The following is a 26194-nucleotide window of genomic DNA, read 5'->3' on the forward strand; positions in this document are numbered from 1 at the left end:
TAAGCTTAAAACCTTCGTCGGGTAAAAAGTAAGGCTTTTTTGAAACCGCATTCATCAAATTTAATATTTTTGGTTCGATTTATTAAATATTTCTAAACATGACGTAATCTGGGTTCCTCTCAATAATGAATACACATAACCTATCAAAAAATATACATCGTCTAAAGTATTGAAGCAAAAATAAACTGAGCACTACAGACATCTTTGAAGAACACTCCCCCCGACAGAACTCCAGCCAACCAAGATATGTAATTCACATTTGTAACAAAAAGGCCAGTTCTTTAAAATAAATGACATGTACTGAAGAAAAACGCTGTAGGTGTCATTTTGTGGGATCTTGCCACATTTTACAAAGTTTCCATTACACAATCCAAATATCCAGCCAAACCTGATGTTTATTAATTACTCAATGGTGCACACATTTAAAAAAGAAAAGAGTTGAAATCTGCATTGAAATCCAATCAGCCAATAAGGAGGTTCAAGAACTGGGAGGTTAAGATTTAAGATATCTTTGCTGGCAGACAAAAGTTTATGATTAGAAGTAAAGAAATACTACATGTATGCCTCAACCTTGCTCAGAAAAGAAATGCATATTCTTATCAAACATGTAATAGTAATATCAAACCCTACACCCCAAAATTTTGGAATTCTCTAATACTGCTTTTGAAGGCACTTTTTAAAAGGCACGATATCTGTACAAATGCAAAATGAAATTATGGCACATACATGTAATATCCACTTAACTCAAGATAAATATTGCAACATTCTAAAGAATATATGCTTGCAAGACAAATATTATTTTACCCAAGACTTTAAAAATCTTGTTCCTCCTTGCATTTTTGAAAACAAAAGCTACTGTTTTTACTTGTCTCAGTAAACCAATAAGCACACCAAGATACCCACAGCACCTTGCTAGAAAGTCTCCTAAATGCAACTTCTGTGTTTCTGTACAAAGCAAGCCAACGTTTGTAGAACTTATGGCCTAATAAAAAAATTTCCCATTTCTCATCCACATCCAAAAGTAATGCTGTATCAATTTCATTTATCGAAACTTTAATTGAAATATCAAACAAATGTCAAAGCAGAATTTTTATTGATTAATTACATTGGAATACTGCTCATTACCATAATTAGTCTGGATGGCAGCAAGATGGCAGCAATGTACTAGCCTGTTTGAGGGGTTACTCCCCACACCTTAGACCATCAATTTGATTTCCAAATTCACTCAATCGTCCAACTTGAAATGTCATCCCTGGCTAATAAGTGTGGATGTTGGCAGAAATAAAGGGGAATATATCTCATTACTATTCAATTTGAGGAACTAGGAATTATTTTCATGTGGCCTTAAGCAGAAATGACTGCTTTCAAAATGTATATGCTTTCAATTGATCACAAGCATCACAGACAATACATCAGCAGACATTAGGCAGAGAACCTGGCTTTACTGAGGAAATTATACCGGTACAGCTCTACCAATTTGGCTGCAGGTGTTCGGGACATGTTTACAATGATGTTATCAGGTATTGCAGATTTAGACCAACTCAGCTGTATTCCACACGTTTGCAAGCATATAACTCTAAGAATGTAAGCAGTAACACAATACATTCATGGATGTACATTTCAGAGTACCAAATATGAATTCTTAATTTCTTATGTCTCATCAAAAGGCAAAATGTACATGTACACGACCATGCATTTGTGTTCATTGGCAATGGCATTAACTGCCAGTACATGGCAAAATACGGCAACAAAATAACAGCCAAAGACTGTTCTTTACTGAACAGCCCTGGAATCTACACAACTCATTCCTGATGAGTTCAGATTTGCTCTTTACTTTCTGTTTTAATTACAGTATTGCTCCATTCAAACAAAACCTGATTCAAAATTTTCCAGATTTAAAGAAAAACTATGGGAAAGATAATGATGGTTGGTGAGGCCCATGCCCCTCAGCCCCCCCCGGTCCACATTTAGGTGTGTCTACATTTGGTAATCCTATATTGTACATGTCTTACTACAGTATGAATGTTGATGACATGCAGTACATCAAACACCAATTACTTGTGAAGGCTGGCTGTACTAATGAGGATTCTAGTAGCTCAAGAACTCCAAACATTTTGTCAAAGAATTCACAACAAATAATTTTCTGTTTATCATAAGTTATTCAACTTGTCAGGCTGACCACAGCCTCCAAAAGAACTACATGTACATTAAAGAGAGGTATTGCACAGTTCTATTGGGAGGTTTGCAACAGTAGAAAGAAAAGTGGATGTTATGGCGCCCTCTGTATAGCCAAACATCCACTTTCTATCATTTAAGAAACCACTTGGTTTCATGGAAATTTGTAGCGCCATCTTACCAATGCATATGTCAATCCAATGTGCTTGCATACAAGGAGAATAATTTATATGACTGGCGCCCTCTTGTGACTAGCTCAGCACATCCCTTCAGCAAATAATCAACTGATTTCGAGGAGAAAAGTCCAATTCAATTTTTGGAATAATCTTTTAGAATCTGGTACAACATTTTGGTAAAACATACAAAGCCTGTCAGCATGCACCGTTTCAAAGTGTAACTTCAAAGGCAGGAAAAGAAGTTCCCCAAACACTACGCCAAATATTGGTGTCCTCTTTGAGGCACTATTATAAACCAGCTCATTATCATGGGTCCAATTCATCATCAGAATCTGTCCTGCAACTTTAGTAAAACTGATGCTATGATAACACCAACAAAAGTCCCCACTGGAAGATTTTAACAATTGCCTGCACTGCCCAAATAATCAGTATTCTCAGGATACCTTTTTTAAGATTTATATACACAAATACAATTATCAAGTGGAAGCACTTACCATTTGTTTCATAAAGATTGGTGAAGCCAATCCCTTCAATCCACAAATTTCCACAATCTCTTGCATATTCAATTTAAAAATCAGTCTCTGTGTGATATCTCCACAACCATTCATCTCAGCCATTTTCCTTGGAGCCAGCTTGTGAGATGTCAGGTTTATCAACTTTGCCACTTTCAATGTGATGGCCTGAATCAGCCACTGAATCCTCAGTAGCGCCTGTAGTGGAGACTACACCAGAATCCATGCAGGGGTCACAGGATGAATTTTGTGCGGTGTCACTTGTGCCTTTGGTTGTGCTGTTTGAAGAAACACTGGGTCCACTATGGGCAGTGTCGACAGTAGTCACCCCAGGTGTATCACTGGTGACCCCACTGGCTGTGTCCTGGGTTGTGTCACTACTTGTATGTGAGCACAGGTCATCCTTCTGTCCATCAACCTCTGCCACAGAGCTATCACTGTTTATAAGACTTTCACATATCGGACGGGATGAAGGTTGATGTTTAACATCCAGACTTATATCTCTACTCTCAGACACACTTTCAGCTTTTGGTGAGTCACAGGGCGGTGTATCAAGACTACGCTCACCATCATCGCAATCCATCTGCTGTTCTGGACACCCTGCACTCTTTGCACTTGATCTGGTGTCTGTTAATTCTAAAGCAAAGTAGGGGTGGAAAAGTCAAGAGTGCATGACTGATGATGATTTAGAAGATTTATCAAAGAACTTGATGTGAAAAGACAGCTGGTGGTGCTCAAGTACAATATTTCTCATGTCATGAGTTTGAATCCCCAACATGCTCTTAAAATGACTTGTTTACATCCAGCAAACAGATTTTGTACAGTGTTACATATTAGCTTTGATCAGAACATTTTTGAGGCCAGCATGGTTACATTTGCAAAATTCATGAAATAAGCAGACTTTGCAGAAACACTGGAAAACAGAGAATGGTGAATGGCTACTAACAGATACAATGTTGATATTTTTACCTGATGTGTCGGCAGTTGGCTGAGAGTCAATGTGATTCAAAGATTCATTGGACGGTTCTTCTGTTATTGTGTGCATATCACGATCTGGTGAACAGGCTTGAAAAACACAGCAAACAACAATATCACTCTTTACTTTCTTTTACCCTCCTCCATGCTGCTGCTACTGTATATAGTTTTCTCCGGATACATTAACATGTTGAAGAAAGCTTGCTCTTGTTTTCTTTGTTATTTAAAATCTAATATAACTAAGGCATTCTGCCGGAAGATTCTCGAAGAGTTGCTCATCCAAATCAAAGATTCCATGGATTGATTTGTTATTTTTTTATTTTATGACACACATCTGCATGACATGTTTACAGTGACTGCTGAACATTGTCTTGGTAGTTGTGATTTAACACCATACACCCAGTGTTTGCCCTCAAAGGTTTGTGAAAAAACCACAAGCATATTAAGGGCAAAAATCCAAAATTCATTAACATCTCCCCGGTTAAAATCCATCCTTGGAAATACTGCTGCTACATCTGACTCAAACCTGCCAGCCGACACCGGCAAGCTTGGTGGTTGAGTGGTTAAGACATCTGCACTAGTGAGCAGGAGGTCGTGGGTTTGACTCCCACCCAAGTATGCTTGTATTTTTTTTTCTCACAAGCCTTCAGCTGCAAGGACTGAGTATACAATATTATAATACATGTTAGGCGGGGCAAAAATCCAAAATGAATTAACATCTCCCCGGCGCAAATCTATCCTTGGAAATAGTTGTGATTTGGTCAAGACCATCACAAGACCAGTCACAAGACCATCACGAGACCAGTCACAAGACCAGTCACAAGTAACAGTGTGAACAATGACAATGGAATGCTTTGGTTGCAGTCCATGAATAGCTTGTGAGTTGAATTCAGACTGGAGGTCTTGTGCTGGTCTTGTGTGGGTCATAAGTGGTCTTGACCACAACACTGGATGTTTTTACAGTACTTTCGAGAAATTTGATTCAAAAGTATCTTCTGGACTCACTTGGATCTCCAAACAAGACTTCGGCAGCCTTGTAGTAGTAGCCGTCAGCTGACTTTGGTTTATTAATTGAACAAAGTTGTAAACCATGAACCACCTGCATTCCAAACATCTGAGTGTTGTGGGGCTTATACAGCTCGGACTTGATCCTACGAACACCTTTCTTGCGAAGACTTGGCGCTCGAGACAACTTCATTACAGTCAAGTGGGGCTTGAAACCACGCTCCCCGGTTGAAACCAACTGGTACTCTGAGAAACATTTCTCTACTGTGTCTGTTGGTTTAAATTATGGGAAGAAGGTATAAAATCAATGAAAATGAGATCAGATTTGAGAGATTAACTGAGAAAACTGAACCAAATAAATATAAGACTGTTAAAGATATGGCTTTATTTAACAGGATGTCTAACTTTACAAATTCAAATCATCTTGATGCAACGATTTCAAAAGCTCTGCTTCAGTTTTCAAGATGCAAGCAGATTTCCTTCCTCTAAATCTTACACAAGAAGTCTTGAGCGATAAGAAGAGTTGGTAGAGTTCATTAGATTTGTGTTAAGCCCTTGTGTGACATTTACTCTCCACTTGATTTCCTGTTGACTGTCATGTTCTCTCCAGCTGAGCTCCATAGGGACCTGGCTGAATGCTAAGTTCAGTCATGACATCTTCACATTCATCAGAAATTCTAAGTGCTATCCATCAATCTGCCTGTATGTTCCATTGGTGTCTGTCATCTTAATCCAATTACACCTTCCTATTTTCTCTCTCAGGCTTACTCAGTTCATAACCTTGCCTCCCTCAGGAAAACCGTTTATTCTCACCTCATTTCCTTGACATGATTAAGTTCCCAACACTTTTAACTGCTCCAAGGCTACAGAATGTTCCCACACCCTATTTTTCTCACTTTAATCTGCCATCTTTGTCATTTCCTATGACACTATGGTATCTTCTGAAATACACTACTGCTTCTTAATTTTTCTTTCTTTACCTGCTATCTCATAAAGGCTCTCCAAGATGTTATCCTGATCCTTAATCTTAGCAAACATGACTTGGTTGTTGAAATGGCCAAGTCCTCCAAACAAGATACTCAGTTTCTCCTTCATGAAGCGTGGACTCAGAATTCGATGACACTCATTCAAGGCTATCTTAGCTCTGACAAGCAAACAAGAAATTTAATGAGGAGATTCTTGCAAAAGACTTTTTGAAACATAAGGGAATAAGTCTGACTTTTATTAGTGCAAGAAAGGTGGCAGTCAAGATAGACAAACAAGATGTGCTGAAAAACTTTTCCAGTAATTTTAGGATGCTGCCACAAATGATAAGTTTTTCACACGTACTATAAGGATTTGCCTTCCCCTTCAAAACTCTTGAGATACATCAAGTTAAGGAAAAATAGAAAAGACAAGGTTTGCACCAACTATCAGCAATATGTTGGGATCTGTGCTTGTCCTTTCATGTCAAAGCACCACAGCGCCTTCAACCATCACTGCACAAAGCAAACAACCCAGTAAGAGTTTAGATGAAGAACGTGTCCATGTGTAACCTGCACATCATTGTCAAACAACTCTGACATACATGAGTTGTACCAACCTTTCAACATCCTCCTCAGTTGCTAGGTGCATCACCATGATGGTTAGATGCAGCGTTGCTATAGGAACCATTGCATCCTTCAACTTTTCATCTCCAGACAGGACCGTCTGCTGGACATCTCTCAAGGCCTCATGGATCTACATCAAAAACATTTTTAACAGATTTACAATATTTATAATTAGCAACAGGAAGGTAAATAAAAACTGATTCAAGCATGAGCTACACGTCGCTCGTATCCAAGGTCAAATAGAATCGTTAAGGTAAGTCAAAGAGTTGTGAGAAGGCCTCCTCTAGAATACCTGAGGATTGGAAACCTGAACTGCTACAAAGAAGTTAGGAGCTAGTCTCTTTGTCTTCTTCTCAGAGCCTTCATCTCCACCTCCTGCCAAGGATTCCTCGACCTTCTCAGACCCTTTCCTCTTTCTCTTCTTGACCTTGACTCCTTTCAAGTTTCTGTCTTTAGAGGCATCTTGTGCTAGGTGGGGGAAAATGAGGATTCAACACAGATAACTTTTAATTACAAATGCAAAGTCCAACAATTCCTGGCACAAGAATTTCCTTCAACCATTCCTTCCCATTCCCTCCCCACAACTGATCACCATACCTCTTGTAGCATCTCCAAGTGACCTTGACCTTTCAAGACTATGTCGCAGGAGGCTAGGGTCAATGCCAAGCTCTTCATCTATTAAGAAAAGATACGATATACAGCTAAATAGTTGGTTAACTCTTTAGTTGTAGAGGTTTGCTCTGTCCATTGCCAGTAGTCTCCTGATCACAAATGAAGCTTACTGTCCGAAACTTTGAGTAACTCAAATTATTTTCAGAATCACACATACTCGTAAAAGAGCTATCCTTGCCCGGTGCTACCACAAACCTCTACAACTAACTTACTACCTTCACCATGTAAAGCTTTAAAGCTCATCTGGTTAACGCTTGGTTTGTACTAATATTTGCTTGGTTTGATTTCAATGCCAAAATTCTTGTCACTTTGAAACTTTTTCATGAACCATTATGAATAGAAAGCTAACTTTTTTCAAACCCTTTTTAATTAAAGTCTGATTTCCAAGAAAATGGAAAGGCTTCATAAACTTTGGGTAAATTCACATGCCAAACAGGCCAAGATCTTACCTTCAGTTGTTAATGGCGATTTAGTAACATGCTGTGAATAATCCTCACACATGCTAGAGTCCGACTCAGTGGACTGTTTAGTTGACGTCATGTTAACAGAAATTGAGTTTGCCTCAAATATATCAAAGCCACCCACGCTAGTTAAGGTTAGCTTTACATCACCAGTAGCTTCTACGGTCACAAGTTCAGATGCAGTTCGCATGCTGTTTGTGTCAGTACCAACAGCTTGTTGATCCAGACTTGTGCTGGGTGGGCTTGGTGATGCCCGACGAGGTATCTTAGCGTGGAAGGATGCTGTCCCCGTGGCAGGGTTCAAGGTGATGGAACATCCATCCTCATCAATGAAGCTCTCGCTCCAGTCATATTTAAGGCACACTGCATCCTTTGCAGTATTATGCCGAGTGTTGTGTGCGGAGTCAGAGCTAGTGTGCCTGCTGGATGCATGTTTGCGTTTAGCTGCTTTCTTGTTAACTCTGCTAGCCATGCTTGCATCCAAGTTAATACAGAAGTCAACTGGTTTAACCAAGTTATAACCCAGGTTACTGTTTTCCTGGTTTATACATGTAGACAGCAGTATCACTCGCCTCAAACTGCTGATGCCTTTTTTGTTTTCCAAATTTTCTTGGTTAATTAGATGGCATGTACATGTGGTTTCCTCACTTCCTCTTCTGAAGGCTGGCAAGTTAACTGGTTTAAACCAGTTTAGAAAAGAGTTGGTGATTGGATTAATGAATTTGTGCCCCTGGTCAACGAGCACAGACAGCAGATGATAGTTAGGGCCCTTACAATAAGGGTAGACTCTGCTCCAGACATTAATCATGCAGACGCATTTACTGTATATATTTTTTCTACAAGGTTGTTAATGGTTAAGTCTGCTACAAGCCCAGTTGATGACATGCGTGGATTAAATAAGAGTTTTGATGGTGACCTGACAAGTCAGGAAACAACCACAGGACATACGAACGCATAAAGCAGACTCAAGAAAGCACAGGCAAAATGTCAGGCATAGGAAAGCATTCCACAACTCACACAGGCTGATGTCTGTCAAGTCAGCTAAAGATCGGCTGAATGTTGAATCAGGCGAGTCGAAATCATGTGGGGCAAGGGCATACAGGTCAATATCACCCAGACGATCCTGGTAACCAGATTCATAGGTGTCATTCAGGAAATCCTCATCAAGGTCCTCCTCAGATATTCCATTGGAGGTTTCTTCACTCTCACCATCTCTGGAAGGGGTGTCTGTGGGGCTGGAAGATGAGTCCTTGTCACGGGTCAAAGCCAGGTCAGCTAACAAGAAGTCCTTGTTCTCGCTAGGACTGTTGATTCCTGTGGAGAACAAAGCGCCCTCATTCAACTCACTGGTCAGCACAAGAAGTTCCTTGTTCAGCCGGAGAGACTTGGAGAGATGGTCAGAAGAGGTGAAAGTCTTAAAAGATGCACCTCCCTGGGGGAAACGACAAACCTGGATTGCGCCAAGAGGAATATGGCCACGAGAGAGAGGAGCTTTGGTGACAACACCGATCTGTGAGACATAAGGATAGAAAGAGAAAAACAAGATTTGCGACAATGTTCTCTAATTAACAAATTCAGCAATTCTGCTTTACAGTTTCTAAAAATGTACACTTCAGAAAGTACCGTATCAGGTAGTACTGATGCCCTGCAGAAGATCAAGAAAGGTTAGCTGCATGCTTAATGTATTTGACAACGGCACAGAAACAGCATAGGTATCTGCAAAAGGAAGACATGTATGCAGAGAAAGGTGCATGCAAATTTCTATGGACAATTTTTACCATACAAAAGGAAGTAACACAATATTGAACACCAGCAGATTGAACAAACCATCAATGCACAACAACACACAATGTCTGTTTACCTGTGAATGGTCCAAACTCCTAGGAAGAATAAAAGTATGATGCGTGCAAACAAAACAGCCACGAAACGTGTTAATGATCGATGAGTGAACCACATGTCCAATGTCAAGTTATTGCCAGTTGTTAATTGTTCTTAACAATCCAAGGTTGATGGGATTGAGTGGTACTGCATTTTTAACCCTCAAGGCCTCAAATCCTCTGAAATTGAACATGTTTTTGAAAACAAACCTGGATCCAGAACAGAAGACATAAGGTACAGTTACCCAGTGATTGATGTTCTAATTTTGTTGGAATGCAATTCTGTTTCTTCGCAAAGGAGCCATTAGTTATTGGCAGTGTTTGTTTCACACGAATCTGGATCACGATAAGTGATCTGTCAATTTACAGACACCAAAAATCACCTAATGGATGAAACCAGTGTTACCATCACTGATCAAAATCCAGATCCGTGCGAAACAAACAGGTCCAAAAAGTACTGTACACATGTATTACATGACTGCAGAAATAGGATGGTTCAAAGCAATCAGGAACCATGAATAGACACTGAATATCAGAAAGGTGAGCATGTGGCATAGTGGTTAGGGTTTCTACCTGCTGATCATGAGGTTGGGGGTCTAAATCCAGCTGGTGGCAGCTACATGTATGTGCTTCTTTCCACCCAGGAGTAAATGGGTAACTGTGGGGGCAGATGTGGTTATGGTTAGCCATTTGCGTCAAAATGGCAGGATAAAGTTACTATACTCCCCAGGGTGCTGAATTGGTTTCAGGAATGTTCAGATGTTGGGGGATCAATGTGCAGGGATAATAACAACAACATGCCTTGATCACCTTCATCGTGAACACCTGTATGCTTCGCGCTTAATAAAATGTGACCATTATTATAACTGGCCAACAATATTTTGATAGAAATATCAGTAGATATGACAGGTATGACTAGAAATGAGACAGAGATATACTCACCATGGGAAAGACACCTTCTGTTAGAATGTAATCCACAGTTTCTACTGCTTCTTCTTCTTCTTCTTTAGGTCTTAGATCATAGTCATCCCATTCAAGTTCTGCATCATGCAATGTTGGACCACCACCATGATGTAAGTGAGAGCTCCTCTGTCGAGTGGTCTGCTTTCCTGTTGGTTTCTCTGAACTAAATTCGTAATGGTCCCATTCTAAATCAAAGTCCGGTGGATGTGGTCGATAATTGTTATGGGCATGGTTACTGTAACCTTGACTGCTGTGGATGCTATGGTGATGATTGCTGTGGTTGTTATGGTAACCACCACGCCCAGTGTTGCTACCACCTCGGCCACGCCGGTTGCCGTAGTTATTATAGGGGCGGGGTGGTTTCGGGACGGAATAGACAGAGACAGAGTTGTTGTAGTTGCTGTGGGCAGGGCTTGGTCGTGGGGGAGGACTGCCGTAGTGGTTCTGATGGTAACCTCGGTGTGGACTCTGGTATCCCCCCGAGTGATGGGATGACTCACCTGCTGAGCGGTGAGGAGGAACTTGGACTTGATGATGGTGATGAGTGTGGTGATGGGGATTGGGATGGTACATGCGACCGTACGCCTGAGACATGGGGACAGTAGCTCAGGGATGCTAGGAAGGGGAGGACAGATGGTTGGATGACCAGATGAATGGACGCAGAATGACTGGTCATTGCTTAGTTGATACTTATCCAGTTACCGGCATCTGCAGAAAGATCAAATAGAATGAGACAAGATTTCAGTTTACAACAACCTGTAACCTGTAACTGACATCCAGCTTTTATAAAGTTACTCCAAACTTCACACAATTTGTCTTGGTTGCTTGAAACCTTTCTTATCTTTGACCGTATTATGGACAATTACAAAGGCAGGTGATGGCACCTTGCAAGAACCTTTTACTTATTTGCATGTATCACTACACGACTTTCTACATAATTTGACAATGTTCCATTCTGCTCCATCTGTAATGTTATGAAATTATTTTTACCACTGCACTCGTACACAATGAATTGTATAATACCTAAGTGTTAAAATTTGTACAGCAAAACAGAACAAGGATACCATTTACATGTACATCACCAAACACAACGGCTACTGTATGAACACACTGGCCTGTCGGGCGAGTTCCTTCAACTGACTGGAAACAGATGTTTAGGAAAAAACGACAAATTACTTCAAAACCAACACGAACTCCCCTCGGCATCACAACAGAATCCAAAACTTGAAGGGAAGTGAGCCTTTCAATCGGTAAATCTGCTTTCCGCCCCTGAATGCCCAATACAAATATCCTTCAATTTCCTTGGTTTCATGGGGCCATTTCGGCAGGTCTTGTTAATAGATGGCAGATGTCGACAGGGTAAGATTGATACCTGACTAGGGCTCCCTCTGGGGTTAGGAATCAGCCAAGTCATCTAGGGTACCGGTACATTGAGTGAACTGATACCTGGATCCTATCAATGTATGTACATTGTGCGTGTGGTTTCCAGGGTACTAAGAGTAGGAACACTGACAGTCTCAGGCGGTGATGGACCATTTCCTGTCGCGGATAACTTTGTACAATTGCAGTATCAAGATGTAACTTAAGTACTGCTCCAAAACTGGTAAACACAGGCACTCTGAACAAGCACATCTGGACCTACATCATTAAAAATATTCTGAACAGCTACATGTAGTTTGCACAGAAAAACAGGCAGCAAACTGTCCCTTTTGAAATTTAAACTGAAAAACTTACAAATCTACAAATCTACCGGTACATGTGTACACTACTTGAAGAGATCCATCAAAAGTTCAGCGGAATAAGGTTGGCCATGTACAGGAAGTTTGGCAGGTTATTACTAATACTTCTCAGATGGCAGTTTGAATGACCCGGCCAAGATTAACCACTCGTTTTCTTAGAATTACCCTTCTTGGGGGTTATTATTTATTTTTATTAATTAATTCTTAATCTTTTTCAAAAGTTAACTTCTTGTGTAATTTCCTTTACTCAATTTCCTTTAATTAAATCACATTAATCAGCTAACTTTCAGGATGTTGATTTTCATCTCCAACTTTCAATTTACAAATGCACCCTCCCTGAAACTCTAAATATTGCCCTACATGTACATGGTTTTGATGAAATTTCAGATGCTTCATGCTCAGAGCTTCAAGATGCGCTAAAAATCAGCTTTCGATTTGTGAAATCTACCAGAATAGCTAACCCAGCATGCCATGGTATGGAACATTTATGCACAAACGGATAGGGTATAAGTTACCAAAACTCCTCAACAATAATTCCGCGAAAAAAGGTGAAGCTTTCTAGACATTTTACTCACTAAAAACAGGCATTTTGTTGTTGTTGTTGTTGTTGTTGTTCATTCAAACACAAATAAAGTGTGATTGGGGGATGTTTTTGGCAACTGTTCAGCAACATGTACATGTACTTGTGAACTTCATACTACCGGTAATTAAAATTGATTTTGTTAGGGCCAGGGTTAATTTGCTTCTCTACTGGGTGAAAGGTGTTGACATTTTCCCATAAATTTGTGAAAAAATGTGTGAATATTTTCCCACCTGTGAAAATTTTTCCCACCTGTGAAAAAAGGTGTGAAAATTTTCCCACTGAGGGGAAAATTTTTCAAAATTTGTGAAATGAATAGGCCAATTCATTTTCATAGATGGGAAAGTGTATAAAAATTGTCCCACTTTTGAGGTTACCGTAACTTTCAATTGCACTGTACTGTACATGTACATTATACTTTGACTGTTAATATGATTACGATTCAGCTTAAGCACACAAGCACGAGTGGAACACGGAATAATGTAGTGTGTCTGTGTCCCATAAACATCCCAGGTTTGAATTTCAAGTAACCTTTGCAGCTGTGCCTTTTTGCTTTAAGTGTAAAACAGTGCAATGCATGGGCTTAAAATATCGCATCATGCAGGGTTTGATATGAACCACACAACACAGTTATATGTCACACCGTTTGTTGCCATGGATCGACCAATCAGAATTCAAGTCTGTTTTGAAGATAAAGGTGCATATGTACAATGTATGCATGTACTGATACCAGTATGCCCTTACCAATGTGCAGGAGCAACAGACCCCGAGCTGGACTAAGAAAGGGTACAATTTTCCAAGCAACAAAGGCTCGTCTGGTACCTGTATGATAATACATTGTAACTACGCATCGCTGATTCATGAAATACTATGAAACATAAGGATTGCAACCAACAAAAGGAACACTCTCGACCAACATGGCTCTTTTGAAATGATGCGCAAGAGGAAGCTTCTGCTCAGGGAAGATACCCCGGTAGAGTCCAACAGGAAGACGTCTAACTCTGGTCAGTCAGTCATTGGTGAAATCACGTTATTATTCCTCTATCACGGATCCATTTCTTGCTACTCTCTCAATTTGGCACAATTATTTCCACGTCACCAGTACCCCGTGGTCTGGTTCCACACAGTCTGAGTTGTGTATTCAAGGAAGTGGCTACCCGGTAGTTAACCATACTCGGACATGCTCTTGAATAAGCAGAAACGGTTAAGTTCAGATGCAAACAATAGTTCCATCAGCAGTCAATTGCTTTTTAACAACGTGCACATGCAATTCAGTTACACTCGAATGACCCTACTCGTAGTTGGTCAATATATAAAAATTTCATTCAATTACATTTCACAGTTGGCTGCGACTCTCGCAGCATACATGGTCAATGAAATCTCGTACAATTACTTTCATGTGAATGGTTCCCATTGTAAATGAAATCGGCTATTGATAAGTAGCGGTGCAACCATACCAGGACCCCTGGGCCTGGTCCCAAATGGTCGACTACTCGGACTAGATAGTCCAAACCATTTGTCGTTCGGGCAGTGTTAGTCGAACTATAGTTTACTATTGTTGTCACTTGAACCTGCCCCACATGAACCGGTACATGTAGGCTTAGTCTGTACCAAGACTAGCATGCAGCAGCATTACATGTACATGTACATTGTAGATGGACTGGGTCCGTGACCAGATCAGGCCAACAATGTACGTACAATTAACAGCATGAGTATGCAGACTTGGTTATTCTTAGGGACCCGTCTCCATCCTAAGTAAATTTCCTGTTGTAGGACATGAATGAGATGATATTTTTCAGGTCGCTTTTTGACAGGATTAATTTATAGGCAAGTTGCAGTGTTTCAATCAATTCCCTAGCTCTCGACCATAGCAGCCATGGACCTTTTGATATTTAAATCACGGAGGAAGGAAAAGACAAGAACCCACACACGAGGCACCTGTAAATTAAAGTGCTCTTGGCAGGTTGGATTAGGGAAAGGTAATAGAGGGCTTGTCTCTACACATGGGGGTGATTCCAGAAATTAGGGTTACATTTTTTTTTCGTGTCCCTGTCACATCTGACATGATTTTTTAAGTTCAGAATTTTCTACTTTCCAAGAGTGAGGAATTAATCCAAATTAACTGCCAAACAAATAGTAATACATGTACATGTAGTTTGAAATCAATTCCGGTGATATTTCCATGTCAAATAACAAAGGTCAGATGTAACAGGGACACCAAAAAGTCACACTTTTGGACACTTAATTTCTGGAATTACCCATCCCGGTATGTAATCATGGAAAACCCCAAATCCAAGATTTTGACAAATCTTTCAGAGCCAATAATGACTTTAATTAAGGAATCCCATCAACATTCATGAAACTGTTTAGCTTCTTTACAGGCCCACCAACTCTACATCTACATGCACAATCCAATCAACTCAAATTGAAAAAAAAAACTTTTTGATTTGTGACAATGGAAACTGTGCAGTGTTTGCTGTAAAACACCTAAAACAGCATGAGGGGAATAAACTAGAACACAATACCATACCGGTAAGTACTTGTACAACACAGAAGGTTAAAATGATTCAAGAGCTAAGCAGCTATCAATTAACAATCACCTGTCCAGTGAGCAGCAGTGAATCACCTTCCCAGAGGCAACAACACTGGATCAGTGTACAGCTTCATGTACATACTACATGTACATGTATGTACCTATTTTGAATTGCCAATAAGTTGGTGTTATCTGAAATAACTTATTATATTATTTCACATGACTTGATTACTGAACACCTGACTTATTGACTTCTACCAGTATCACTTGCGGTCCCATGCCAATTATGTCCTGGCCATTATTTTAATTTCTGAACACTTCTAAAAATAGCATGACCTGATTGCAGCACAAGTGTGCTCATGATTTACCCAGATGATCCAGGCAATCACACAGATTTGCTGAGCAGATATAAATTTATTTGAGATAATGAAAAAAAAAAGAGAAAATTATATTTTCGGGTAATTTTCCATTGAAGTACATGCACAAGTATACACATGTACACATGAATGATCATACACTTCCTACATCCAAACCACAACAACTTCATCCATTCAACTGACCATGAATTTCTACAAACTTTCTGTGACCTTTTCCAAGGAAGAAACTTGAATGAATTTGATTCAACCAGACCCACTTACCATACCATTCCTACCAGTACAAGTACCGGGGGTATGTATTCTTGGCCATTCCACCGCTCCAAAGGTTCCTCTCCATCAAGCATCCCAGAGTTTCTGAGTAAACTACCGTATCTGAGCGACAGCTGACAACTTACTGTAAGGGAGGGGGAAATTAGCCCCTCCCCTAGGGAAGAATGTTTGGCCATGCCATAGGGTACTGACTGTCAATATTGTTCAATTTTATAAAGAGTTACATGTACATGTACATGTAGAAATACTGGCATGGCTGATTAATCTCAATTGTGAGGTAAAAGGCAATGGGACTGATCATATGTCATTAGAGGATGGTACCAATTTGTAAATGAGTCATCTACGAGTAGATGCAGTCATTATTCAAGACAAGAAATTTCTAAGCAAATAGGCCTACCGTACACCATATCATGCAGCACATCATACATTGATTGGGCCTATACACATGCACAGTGTTCAGGTACTGGTACATTAATAGAGTTTGGCAACTCAACAAATAAAGACAAGCAACAAAACTTGTAACCCTCCTCAAATCCTCCCACCTTTCCCAGGACCCTGAGCATCAAACCTTGAAGGGTTTTCTACACAAAACAACTCCTTAAGCAACAAAACATGCAAGCCTAATGAATACCATGCCACAGTATGCCAACATTCATACTTCCCAAGAGTTCTTTTAAAATGCAGAGTGATCTTATACATGTATTAGTGCCAACTTACATGAATGGAACATGTACATGCAGGTACCGGTACATGTACAATGTACCTACATGTAAGTGTATATATGTACAGTACAGTGTACGGTATACAGTACATCTCCACTCCACTCCAGCACTTGGACGTTGTGTTTACATGGCACATGTACATGTACATGAAGGTTATGCATGCACTTATTTTCCTGGAAATATCTACTGTAGACATACAGTACATTTACACACGTATACATGTACTAGTACGCTATCCCTGATGTGTCAAGTCCCTCTCAACCATGATACATATACTGAAAAACCTTCCACTTTCAAAGCAATAACGGCATTCCTTTTTAGGAAATGTTAGGAATCACATGAACAGAACGCTTAAAGGCCGCCAGTGCAAGATGTGTGACAACACATTTTTAAAAAGTCCAAGCCTCCATACTTTGTTTGGAAATTGCCAGTTTCAGATTTGTCACATTTGGTAGTTCAAGTCACACAGACTGTATACATTCCATCTGCCTGACTCAGGGTCAGAGTTCACAAATAAGTCTGGGTGCTCTGGAAAGCCTGAGGGTGTAGTCCACTTATTCAGGTCCCATTGAAAAAAGTGTAAAATCAGCATCGTTCGGGGCCTAGTAATATGCGTACCAACATTCCTGAGGCATCTGAAACACAAGTTAAATTATTGTATGGTCCATAATCTTTCACTTTCTTTACAATTTTCTGTGGGTTAACCGATTATATTTTGAGTAATTCCCTCAAAACAAAATTACCCCCCAAAAAGGATTTTTCGAAAGTCTGCTTGCAGCCATTTTTCAAGTGACAACCCTCAACTTTCTGGGGCACTTAGGGCTATTTTTCAACAGTGTTTTTTAGCCATTCTGCTCTCAGATGAAAGCCCAAAGACCCAGGGAGTTGATACTGGCAAAGATTTACACAATCTCACCATTTTTGGGGGTCATACAATCTCCTTTTTCAAAAGATACTGTGGGGGCACTTTTAATGCTAATGAGCTGGCCAGAAATTAGTGGACTGCACTCCTGAGTCCCAAACCTAGTCAACTTGTATAGCACAGCACATACCATACAAAGGTGCATTTAGAAATGAAGTACATGTACATGTATGGTACCGATACAAAGTAGAGGCCAATGATGTACGTTTTACTTACTGCATTTCATGTTAAGTTTCTCAGCATCAAATACTCTGCAATATCTGCACAAGACACTTGATGCCATGGCAACAAACCGGCTGACATCAAAAACACCGTCCAGTTTTTATGGATGGTGTCTTCATGCAGCTACTGACCACTGGAAGTTCACTCTAATTGACACATTTTAGTGCACAAGTCTGGTAACACAGGTTCTCAAGTAATAATATGCATAGTACAGGGAATACCGGTACATCCATGTTTCATGTGTACATGTACGTGTACATGACATGTACGATTGTAGGCCAACATTGTGCAAAGCCAGACAAAATTACGTTCTCAGCTGGTTACAAATACCGTACATGTGCCTTCCAGAAATCTGGCAGTCAACATGACTACAGCTACAATGTAAATGTGCCAGTATTATCTTACCTGACATGTGTCACATGTAATACACATTTTATGTTCCTTGCCCTTCATACTTGACCATATCAGTCACACTATGGTCATACGTGCAATACATGTACATGCATGATGCATCAAACTGTGTGAACGTACATGTTTGTATACTGTACAGTGTTTGTACATGTACATGTACGTCCTCACTAATCACAGACCAGTCAAAATAACCAGTCTAGAAATGAACTGGCCACAGCAGAAGTTACATGTATCAACAACAACACATCATTAGCATCAACCTTCTTGACATCTCTAGCCTGCCAAATCAATCACAGTTTGATCCATGACCATTCATTTCAGCATTGCCTCTTCAACTCAGCTTGCCAGCTCAACTCCAGACAGTAATTAACATTCAGCCAGCCTGCTTTGTAATAATGGTCAGCTGTGAAATAATCACACAGCCAAAAGAATACTGCAAGAACTCTGAACTTGAAGTGCATGCATGTCTCGTACTTATAATAAAAGAATGAATCATCGTCACCAACAGTATGGTGACGAGTGTGTATGATTTGAGGACTGTGTATTATTGTACACTGATGGTGAGATGAGCTTCACTGAGATTCTTGTCAATGTGTGGCGTGATGTCATACATGTATCAGGCCAGGAGATCTATTCTGCACATTACGTGGGGCTGTAACATGGCTGAATACTTCTGTAGGGGACTGTATGGCAAATATAAACAGAGAGAAAGGTAGAGTACATCGAATAATATACACGCACAACACATGCAGGATACATGTACATGTTGTATACTTTCCTGTCGGTCTAGAAATGTAAACAACAGTTTTCTCTGTTAACTTTTATCGCGTAAGTGCAGGGCAGAAGATGGGTTCATATACATGTAAATCAGTATTGTGGAAATGAATGCAAATGTGAATCTGATATCATAGTGTATTCACTGTGAAATTTGCCAAAGTTGAAATGTGATAGACTTGGCACAAAACTCATGAAGTAATTATAAATTCTCTACTTGCATTTCCTTTTCTCTACATGTATGTTACAGAGTGCATTGTAGCGGGTAGCATCTTCTAAGCCACTTTAAACAAGATTCTATTTGTTCCTTCCTGTCTGCTCACAGTTCTCCGACGTTTCCTCTCCACTAACAATCAATTTGCTAGACTTTACAAAGTGTCCCGTGTAACATCCATTGCAGTTACGACACATCTGCCCAGATGAAGGTTTGAACTCCCAGTGCAGAGCAATTGGCAATTCAGCAAATGTGTAATACATGTACATTAAAATCTTGGCCATATGTTGTAAAATTAAACATTCTTTTTAAGCTAAACTGTGCCTGATATACATGTATGGAGTACAGTACATGTAAATGTTTCCAAAAACTGATATTCTTGGTAACATGGATACCTTTTTTTGCATAATTGTTCTCATATTTTAATGGCAAGCATAAGATGTTACAATGTACTTGATGGCAGCAAAATTCTGAATATCACAGTTTGACCCTGTTTGTTGCCTCACCACACTTGATAACTGAGGCACCTTAATTTCTCCACATGTATCACGTGTACCGTACATGTACAATGTATGTGTGTCAGTACATTATGAATCCATTAACCCTAACAGTGTGGCATATCATTTGGCTCAGAGGACTCAGGACAAAATAATACACAGAGGTCTGAGCCTGAAGGACCTAGCCCTACAAATAACTACTTCAGGCTAGGGCACTTCCATTGTTACTGGTACAGAGAACAATGAAGTCACGCATGCATAGTGCCACAGCACTGTACAGGATGTATTGCACATTGTCTTATCTATTTTATTTTATGGCTTCAGAGAACAATAACGTCATGTATTCATATAAGCCACAGTGATGTACACTACATTTTACTCTTACCTGTAGGGTAAGTAGTAATTGTTAGTATGATGTAGGGTTAGGGTTAAACAAACATGAAGCCCTTGTATACATTGTAAGTTTGCTGTTCTTAAGATGCTCACAGTCATATCCTTGTGTCCACAGCAAATCGATTAGGATGTTTTGACTAATGGGAAATTGAAGCTTATTGAAGAAACCACAAGTGGAAGTGAGTTTTTTGAAGCAAATATTTTGACAAGGTTTTTCTTCTGAAAGCTGTTTTTAGGGCAAAGTCTTTTGACAACAAGATGTCTGGACTGCAATAAGCTGAGCACATCTGGTCTGGCACTGATCAATTTTTTCCCGAGAATGACTTTTTTCCCTTCTAATTTAAGCCTTATCTTGAACCTTAACGGCTCCCTGATACTTAAGGGACCATGAAATGTAGGAGATTGGGGAAGGATGGAAATTTAAATCAGACCTACTTGAGGATTTGACCTTCAGAAGAATTGTGACAACACTATCTGCTACAAACACCAGCAAGTGTCTTTAACTTATAAATACTAGTATAATATGCACCTGTAGGTAAAAGATGTAAGGGAACATCTCAAAAAATATCCAAGTTTTATTTACAGAAGTTCTGACTGAAATACAAATACATTAATATTCTCAAGTATGAGTGACCATGACCTGGCATCTGCATTGTTCCCAAATTGGAGACAACTACCTTTTATGCACATGTTGGTCGTATCTGCATAAAAAGAAATGTCGCTCAATCACTCTGATCAAGCTGAGCTAGTCAAGTTTGGCTGTACTCTCATCAAAAACTTGAGTCTTGCATGTATCATGTACAAGTACATACCACTGACTTCCTTATGAGCTAAACATAACTTACCATTTGTCCACCAGGGCACAGACAAACACCACAAGTGTTGAGCCAACACTTCCCACCACTTACCCATCTCCTCCTCAAAGAGGACAAACAAGGTCTGAATCCTTCATTTAGCTCAGCCAGTTCACAAAATCTCACCTCACAAACTATCACCTCAGCTCACCAATGATTCAAGGATAATCCCAAGATCTACACAAGAACATCAACGTCCAATGTCTAAGCTCAAATATCACATCAGAAACGTTGCTATACTATGATCATTCACCGTAAACACTGAGATATGAAGATGAGTATTTCCAAGGCACCCTGGCACCAAAGACAAATAAAAAAACCACAGTCAGTGACTCAACTACTTCCTGGACATATCTGCGAAATACACAGGCCAAACCAAGACTTTTTGACAGCAAACCCCCACCCCCCCCATCTTGTCCCTCCGTCAGGAAGACAAGACGTAAAAGATGACAGGAAATCAGTTGGAGCAGCTGAAATTGAACCTTTCAACTGGGAGAACCATGGCAAATTGGGGTTTCCTCTCACCACTTGTCCCAATGGGTCCCAAACTACTTTCTTGGGAGTGATTCTCATTTAACAAACCCCTTCAAAAATGATAATAAAATTATACAATGATGCGTCTGCCCTCCATTATCTTGTCTGATGACAGAGACATCTGGTGAATACAAAGGCCAGAGAGAGTTGTCGAGTTGTTGACAATGACTGAGTGGGGCACTACAGACATACACATGTATAGAGCAATAAGAGGTTCTTAAGATTCTGTCAGAACCTTAAGAATTGACAACGCTCTGGAATGAAATGTTCAGCTACCCTTGACACTGAAAGCAAGCTACATGCACATGTACATGTACTCCTCACTCTTGCAAACAGGGGCAGATTGTCGAAGATCATCACCATCAAGAATCTGTCTTTCCTAATGCAAATGAATCTAGTAGTTTTTGGTGCTTTGCAGAGTCCAAGAACCCCAATCCAGCTATTGTCGTCATTCTGGTACACGTACACTGTCAAAATCAGCTGCAACAGGGTACTGACAAGTTAGAGTACATGTAGTTTGGGAGACAGGATGACATGCCTACAGAAGTCATACTGTACATTTAGGTTAAGAAGGGGTGACAGGAACCAGTCTAAAAGCACTCAGCAGTGTTTAGAATCCCTAACACCATAAAAAGTGTTCTATTCGCTCTTTGCACACTGCCGCCACAGGTATGCAGAGCCTCGATCTGGCAGCTTTACGCAATAAATATAGCCAGTTCAGTGATTCATGTGTATGTTGCAAATGTAATTTTGCACATGCTGCTTTTTATACCATGCAATTGGACAAAGTGATTCTGACGCGACTGCATAAGCTGCCAGTTCGAGGCTCTGCATGAATATGGTGGCAGCAAAGAGTGGATCATCCTCCTGCACAGGATGGGAACGAGTATTTTTGTAATACAGCAACAATGTCCTTCCGGTTGGAGCTCGCTACATGCATACACATTGACTCAGCCCTACAGTATACATGTACATATATAGTATACATAAATAAGAAACCAACGCAGAATAATACCAGTACACATGTAAAAAACAGTTTAAGTAGAAATACCACCATGAGGTAAACTAAAGGCAACCCCAGGTAAAGTAAAGCAGTTATACATGTATTTTCTAATCAAATATTGATGCCTCTTATAATTAGGCAACACAATGCCATCTGCTATGCCAATGTCTCTTTAAATTCATGAAGACAATTCAGTATTACCTCTCTGCAGACAGAATCTCATTCTTCAAAGGCAAAGAACCAAATCTGTGACAAAAACAACAGAACAAGAAGGTCAGTCTTAAGTCAACAATTGAACAAGTTTTGAAAAATAATGAGTGCAGCACCAACTACAAAAGAGGAAAACTCAGGGAGAAAAAAAGGGAGGAAAAATGAATGATCATGGTATTATGCTGATGAGCCTTCGTCAGGAATGGTCATGAGCTTCAACTTCCTGAACCACACTCCCACGAGTCTACCAACAATGACTCTGGAAAAAACCCAATGGCAAGCATGTCATTACCAAGATGGGATCTGTTGACAGAGGTACTAGTGAAGCATGTACATGTACAAAACACACTTGTCATAGCTATTGTCACTAAAGTGTACAAAAGTCAAAGATGAAACTGCAGCCTAGATGTGTGAAGTTACAAAAACTGGAAGAACAGAAACAGGTTAAAGTTGGAAATGTAAGGTATGCATGTAACATCACAGCTCTGAGATGAATGTAACATCAGGTGGTTTCTTACAAATAAAAAACCAGCACCATGAGACTGGAACGTACATGTCCAATTTAACATCCAAACAGCTCCATCTACCTGCATCAGTGGGATTTGAACCCAGTCCCAACTCCCAAAGGAAGGTATGTCCATGCCCATTATAACATTCAAACAGGAACTTAGAGCTCCATCTGTCTGCATTGGTGGGATTTGAACCTAGTCCCTAGGTACATGTAACGTACATAGTTACCTTTATATGATCATTATAACATTTAAAGTGGAACTGATGGTTTTGGCACCTGTCTACCGAGGTAGGAATTGAACCTGGTCTCAAAATAAGGTGCACAAGTACAGGTATACATCTTCATGTTCCTTAATGCACTGTACATATGTACACATGGGAAATGAGAATGCAACATCCTGACAGTCTACATGTACACGTACAATGTAAGTGGAATATGGACCTACATGTACAATGTAGGTTCCCGAGGTAAAGATGTACATACAGCAAGGACAAAGCTAATTTAACCAAGTTCACTATTTCCCTTCTAATTTGTGCAATGCAGAAGCTCAAATTTAAACACAAGCACTTCAAGTTCCCTTGATTGTAAATATGTATGTACCTGTGCACGTACATGCACACATGTATCAAGCTGGGTGAATTTGTGTGCACACACATGTACATGTATACTGCCACTGTTCACATTCAGTTAGAAAATTGATGTTTGCACAATATGAAGACTGCCTTTATCACATTAAAAATTTTTCACAACTCACAATTGTAAAGGCTGGAATTTTAGGTGAGGCTATTCACTACTTTCATGCCACTTTCCTATTGAACAAATCCACAAAGAACCTACAGATGAATGAGTGTGGTGCTCCACAAAGCTAAGACTTGATAAAGGACCAATTGAACTGTGACCAACAGCTGAGCTTTAGTTAACAAGTGTGAGCTGAGCTTTAGCACCTACACAAAAGTACATGAGGAGATCTTTTGGCCGCGTTGCTAAACGCAAAGTGGTCCAATTTAATACATGTAGAGAAAAGAGTTCCAAATTAAACCTGGACATCATATGACACCCCACATTTAAATCCTATAGATGAGACTAGTCTTAAAAATTTGTTTCCTAAATGAACGCTTTAATTTTTCCCTGCTAAATTTGTAAGACATGTTGTCACTTTCTAAAACTGGAAGCTACATGTAATATATCATAGTAGTGAAAAATTACTGACACCCATGAAAGGAATTCTCGCCCTGCTAAATTTGGACACAATGATAGGAAATTGTCATCCCAAGAAATGTGCCAAGCTTCCAGTCCTGGAAACAGGTTAACTTTAGCAAAATCCACAAAATTAAGCACCCTGACTTTGCAGTTAAGGCTTTGACACAGCACTACTAGCGCCTGTTGTATGTTTGATTATGCTCACGTGAGCTTTATTGGATTTTTCTTCAGAAAGAGACTGCAAACCTTTCACAGCACAGTGCAGTGAGTACACTGACAGATTCTAAAAAGTTTCTCATGGAAATGATTAGGACAATGGTAGAAAAATTTTATCAAAGCAATGATAACAAAACAGACAATAAAAATGGAAAGTCAATCATTTCACTTGGTACAAGACTGAACCATGTTTACACAAAACATCGGACAAGTCAAATGTGCTATAGCAGCATGAGTAACGACTGGATTAACATAACCAGGATTTTAAATCACATACTTGATAACTGCATGGCTTCCTCCATGATTATTGAGAAAGAATTTCATACACAGATACCGCTTGACACCATGCACACAAACCGTCCTTTTCGTATGAAAAGTCAAATGAGGGTTTTCTAAATAAGAAGTTTACTACTAGTTGAGTCTAAGTAAATACGAGTCCCCAAGTCAATATTTTCATTTACCTACTCTAATAGGACATTTTATTGCCTAAGGTCACTGCAGGTTAAAAATTTTGTGGTGTCCATATATAGGATTCTTTCCTGTTGTTATGCATGCAGTTATTTATTCGAGATGCTGTTTTCTGCAGCGCTGACACACTGACAGCATCTCAGCGAAATGGGTCGACTCATATCTGAGTTAACTCGTACCCAGGTCAACTTGTGCCCGAGTAAACTCGTACCCAGGTTGGCTCGTACCCGAGTCAACTTGTACTCCCCAGCAGAGCATTAATAGGAGTTGATGCTCACATTTATTAAACGCATGTTCCTTTTAATAAAATGCATCTGATGCACGCCCCCTGAACAGAAATGTTCCACAGACATACCTCTCCATCCAGTTAACGTATTTGTCAATTTTAAATTTACACATCCAAGGTTTTTTTTTTCATATGGCTTGATTAATTTGACGTAATAAAATCAGTGAATATACTTTAATAGTATCTAGTATGGTTCCACCATTGATGTCACAGCTTATTTTGGGGATATATAATAATTAATAATTAATTAAGTTCAAAAGGGGAAGAAAAGTTCTCGTATATCAAAAATAAAAGCAAACAGAATTGTAATAATTGATAAAATGAAACCGTTCAGAGCAAAAAAGGAGAAAAAAAAAAGTAATCCTCATCGTGGGTACGAGTTGGCTGGGGTACGATTTGACTGGAGTACGATTTGACTGGGGTACGACTTGATTGGAGTACAAGTTGACCAAGGTAGGACATAACTCGGGTACGAGCTGACCCAAAATCCATCTTAGCACCAGTCGGAATATGCTGAAGTCATGTCAGCACGTCGAGTTCTGAAGACCATTCTTAAAATCTTAGTTCTGCAATTTATGCACAAATGACAGATACAAAAATACAGGCTCAAAAATGACTGAGTAGGAAACGAGAAAAATATCACCACTCACCCCAAAGAAAAACCACAAAAACAGCCAGTTTTCCCATCCTCTGGGCTGACATTCTGAGGCGGTAGGCGCGGACGGAACACACATAAATGAATGTGCACGTACGAAACAAATGACTACGCGCAGGCTAATTAATTCTAGGCAAGGCTAAAATGTTTAGAAGTTTTCGCTGGTAACAAACTACCATGCCAGATCACTTTTGTGGT

The 26194-nt window shown here is 39.8% G+C and overlaps 1 protein-coding gene across 2 annotated transcripts; it reads right to left on the bottom strand.

Annotated features, from left to right (window-relative positions):
- Positions 1 to 54: 54 nt before the first annotated feature.
- LOC110979566 (uncharacterized) lies at positions 55 to 26148 on the bottom strand. 2 transcript variants are annotated; one of them, XM_022235484.2, is made up of 11 exons: positions 25992 to 26148; positions 22652 to 22696; positions 10385 to 11113; positions 8583 to 9075; positions 7030 to 7107; positions 6725 to 6900; positions 6426 to 6562; positions 5824 to 5987; positions 4844 to 5113; positions 3833 to 3928; positions 55 to 3499 (listed from the first exon to the last, which is right to left on the bottom strand). In XM_022235484.2, the coding sequence occupies exons 3-11, from the start codon at positions 10997 to 10999 to the stop codon at positions 2961 to 2963; spliced, it is 2568 nt and encodes an 855-aa protein (XP_022091176.2). In that variant the 5' UTR covers positions 11000 to 11113; positions 22652 to 22696; positions 25992 to 26148; the 3' UTR covers positions 55 to 2960. The 2 variants fall into 2 exon arrangements, with proteins under 2 accessions (XP_022091176.2, XP_022091186.2); XM_022235494.2 differs by lacking the exons at positions 8583 to 9075; positions 10385 to 11113; positions 22652 to 22696; positions 25992 to 26148 and adding an exon at positions 7554 to 8460.
- Positions 26149 to 26194: the final 46 nt, after the last annotated feature.

The sequence above is a fragment of the Acanthaster planci genome, linkage group LG18 (genome assembly GCF_054643075.1).
Source record: "Acanthaster planci isolate LZ-2023a linkage group LG18, COTS_SCS, whole genome shotgun sequence".
Taxonomy (NCBI): domain Eukaryota; kingdom Metazoa; phylum Echinodermata; class Asteroidea; order Valvatida; family Acanthasteridae; genus Acanthaster; species Acanthaster planci.

Bases quoted from the DNA above. Each gene is read 5' to 3' on its own strand.
- LOC110979566 (XM_022235484.2), bottom strand. From the start codon at position 10,999: ATGTCTCAGGCGTACGGTCGCATGTACCATCCCAATCCCCATCACCAC. The intron at 7,108-8,582 runs GTGAGTTGTGGA...TTTTCTTAATAG, and splicing joins CTTGACAGACATCAGCCTGT to ATGAAGAGCTTGGCATTGAC. The intron at 3,500-3,832 runs GTAAAAATATCA...ACTTTGCTTTAG, and splicing joins GCCAACTGCCGACACATCAG to AATTAACAGACACCAGATCA.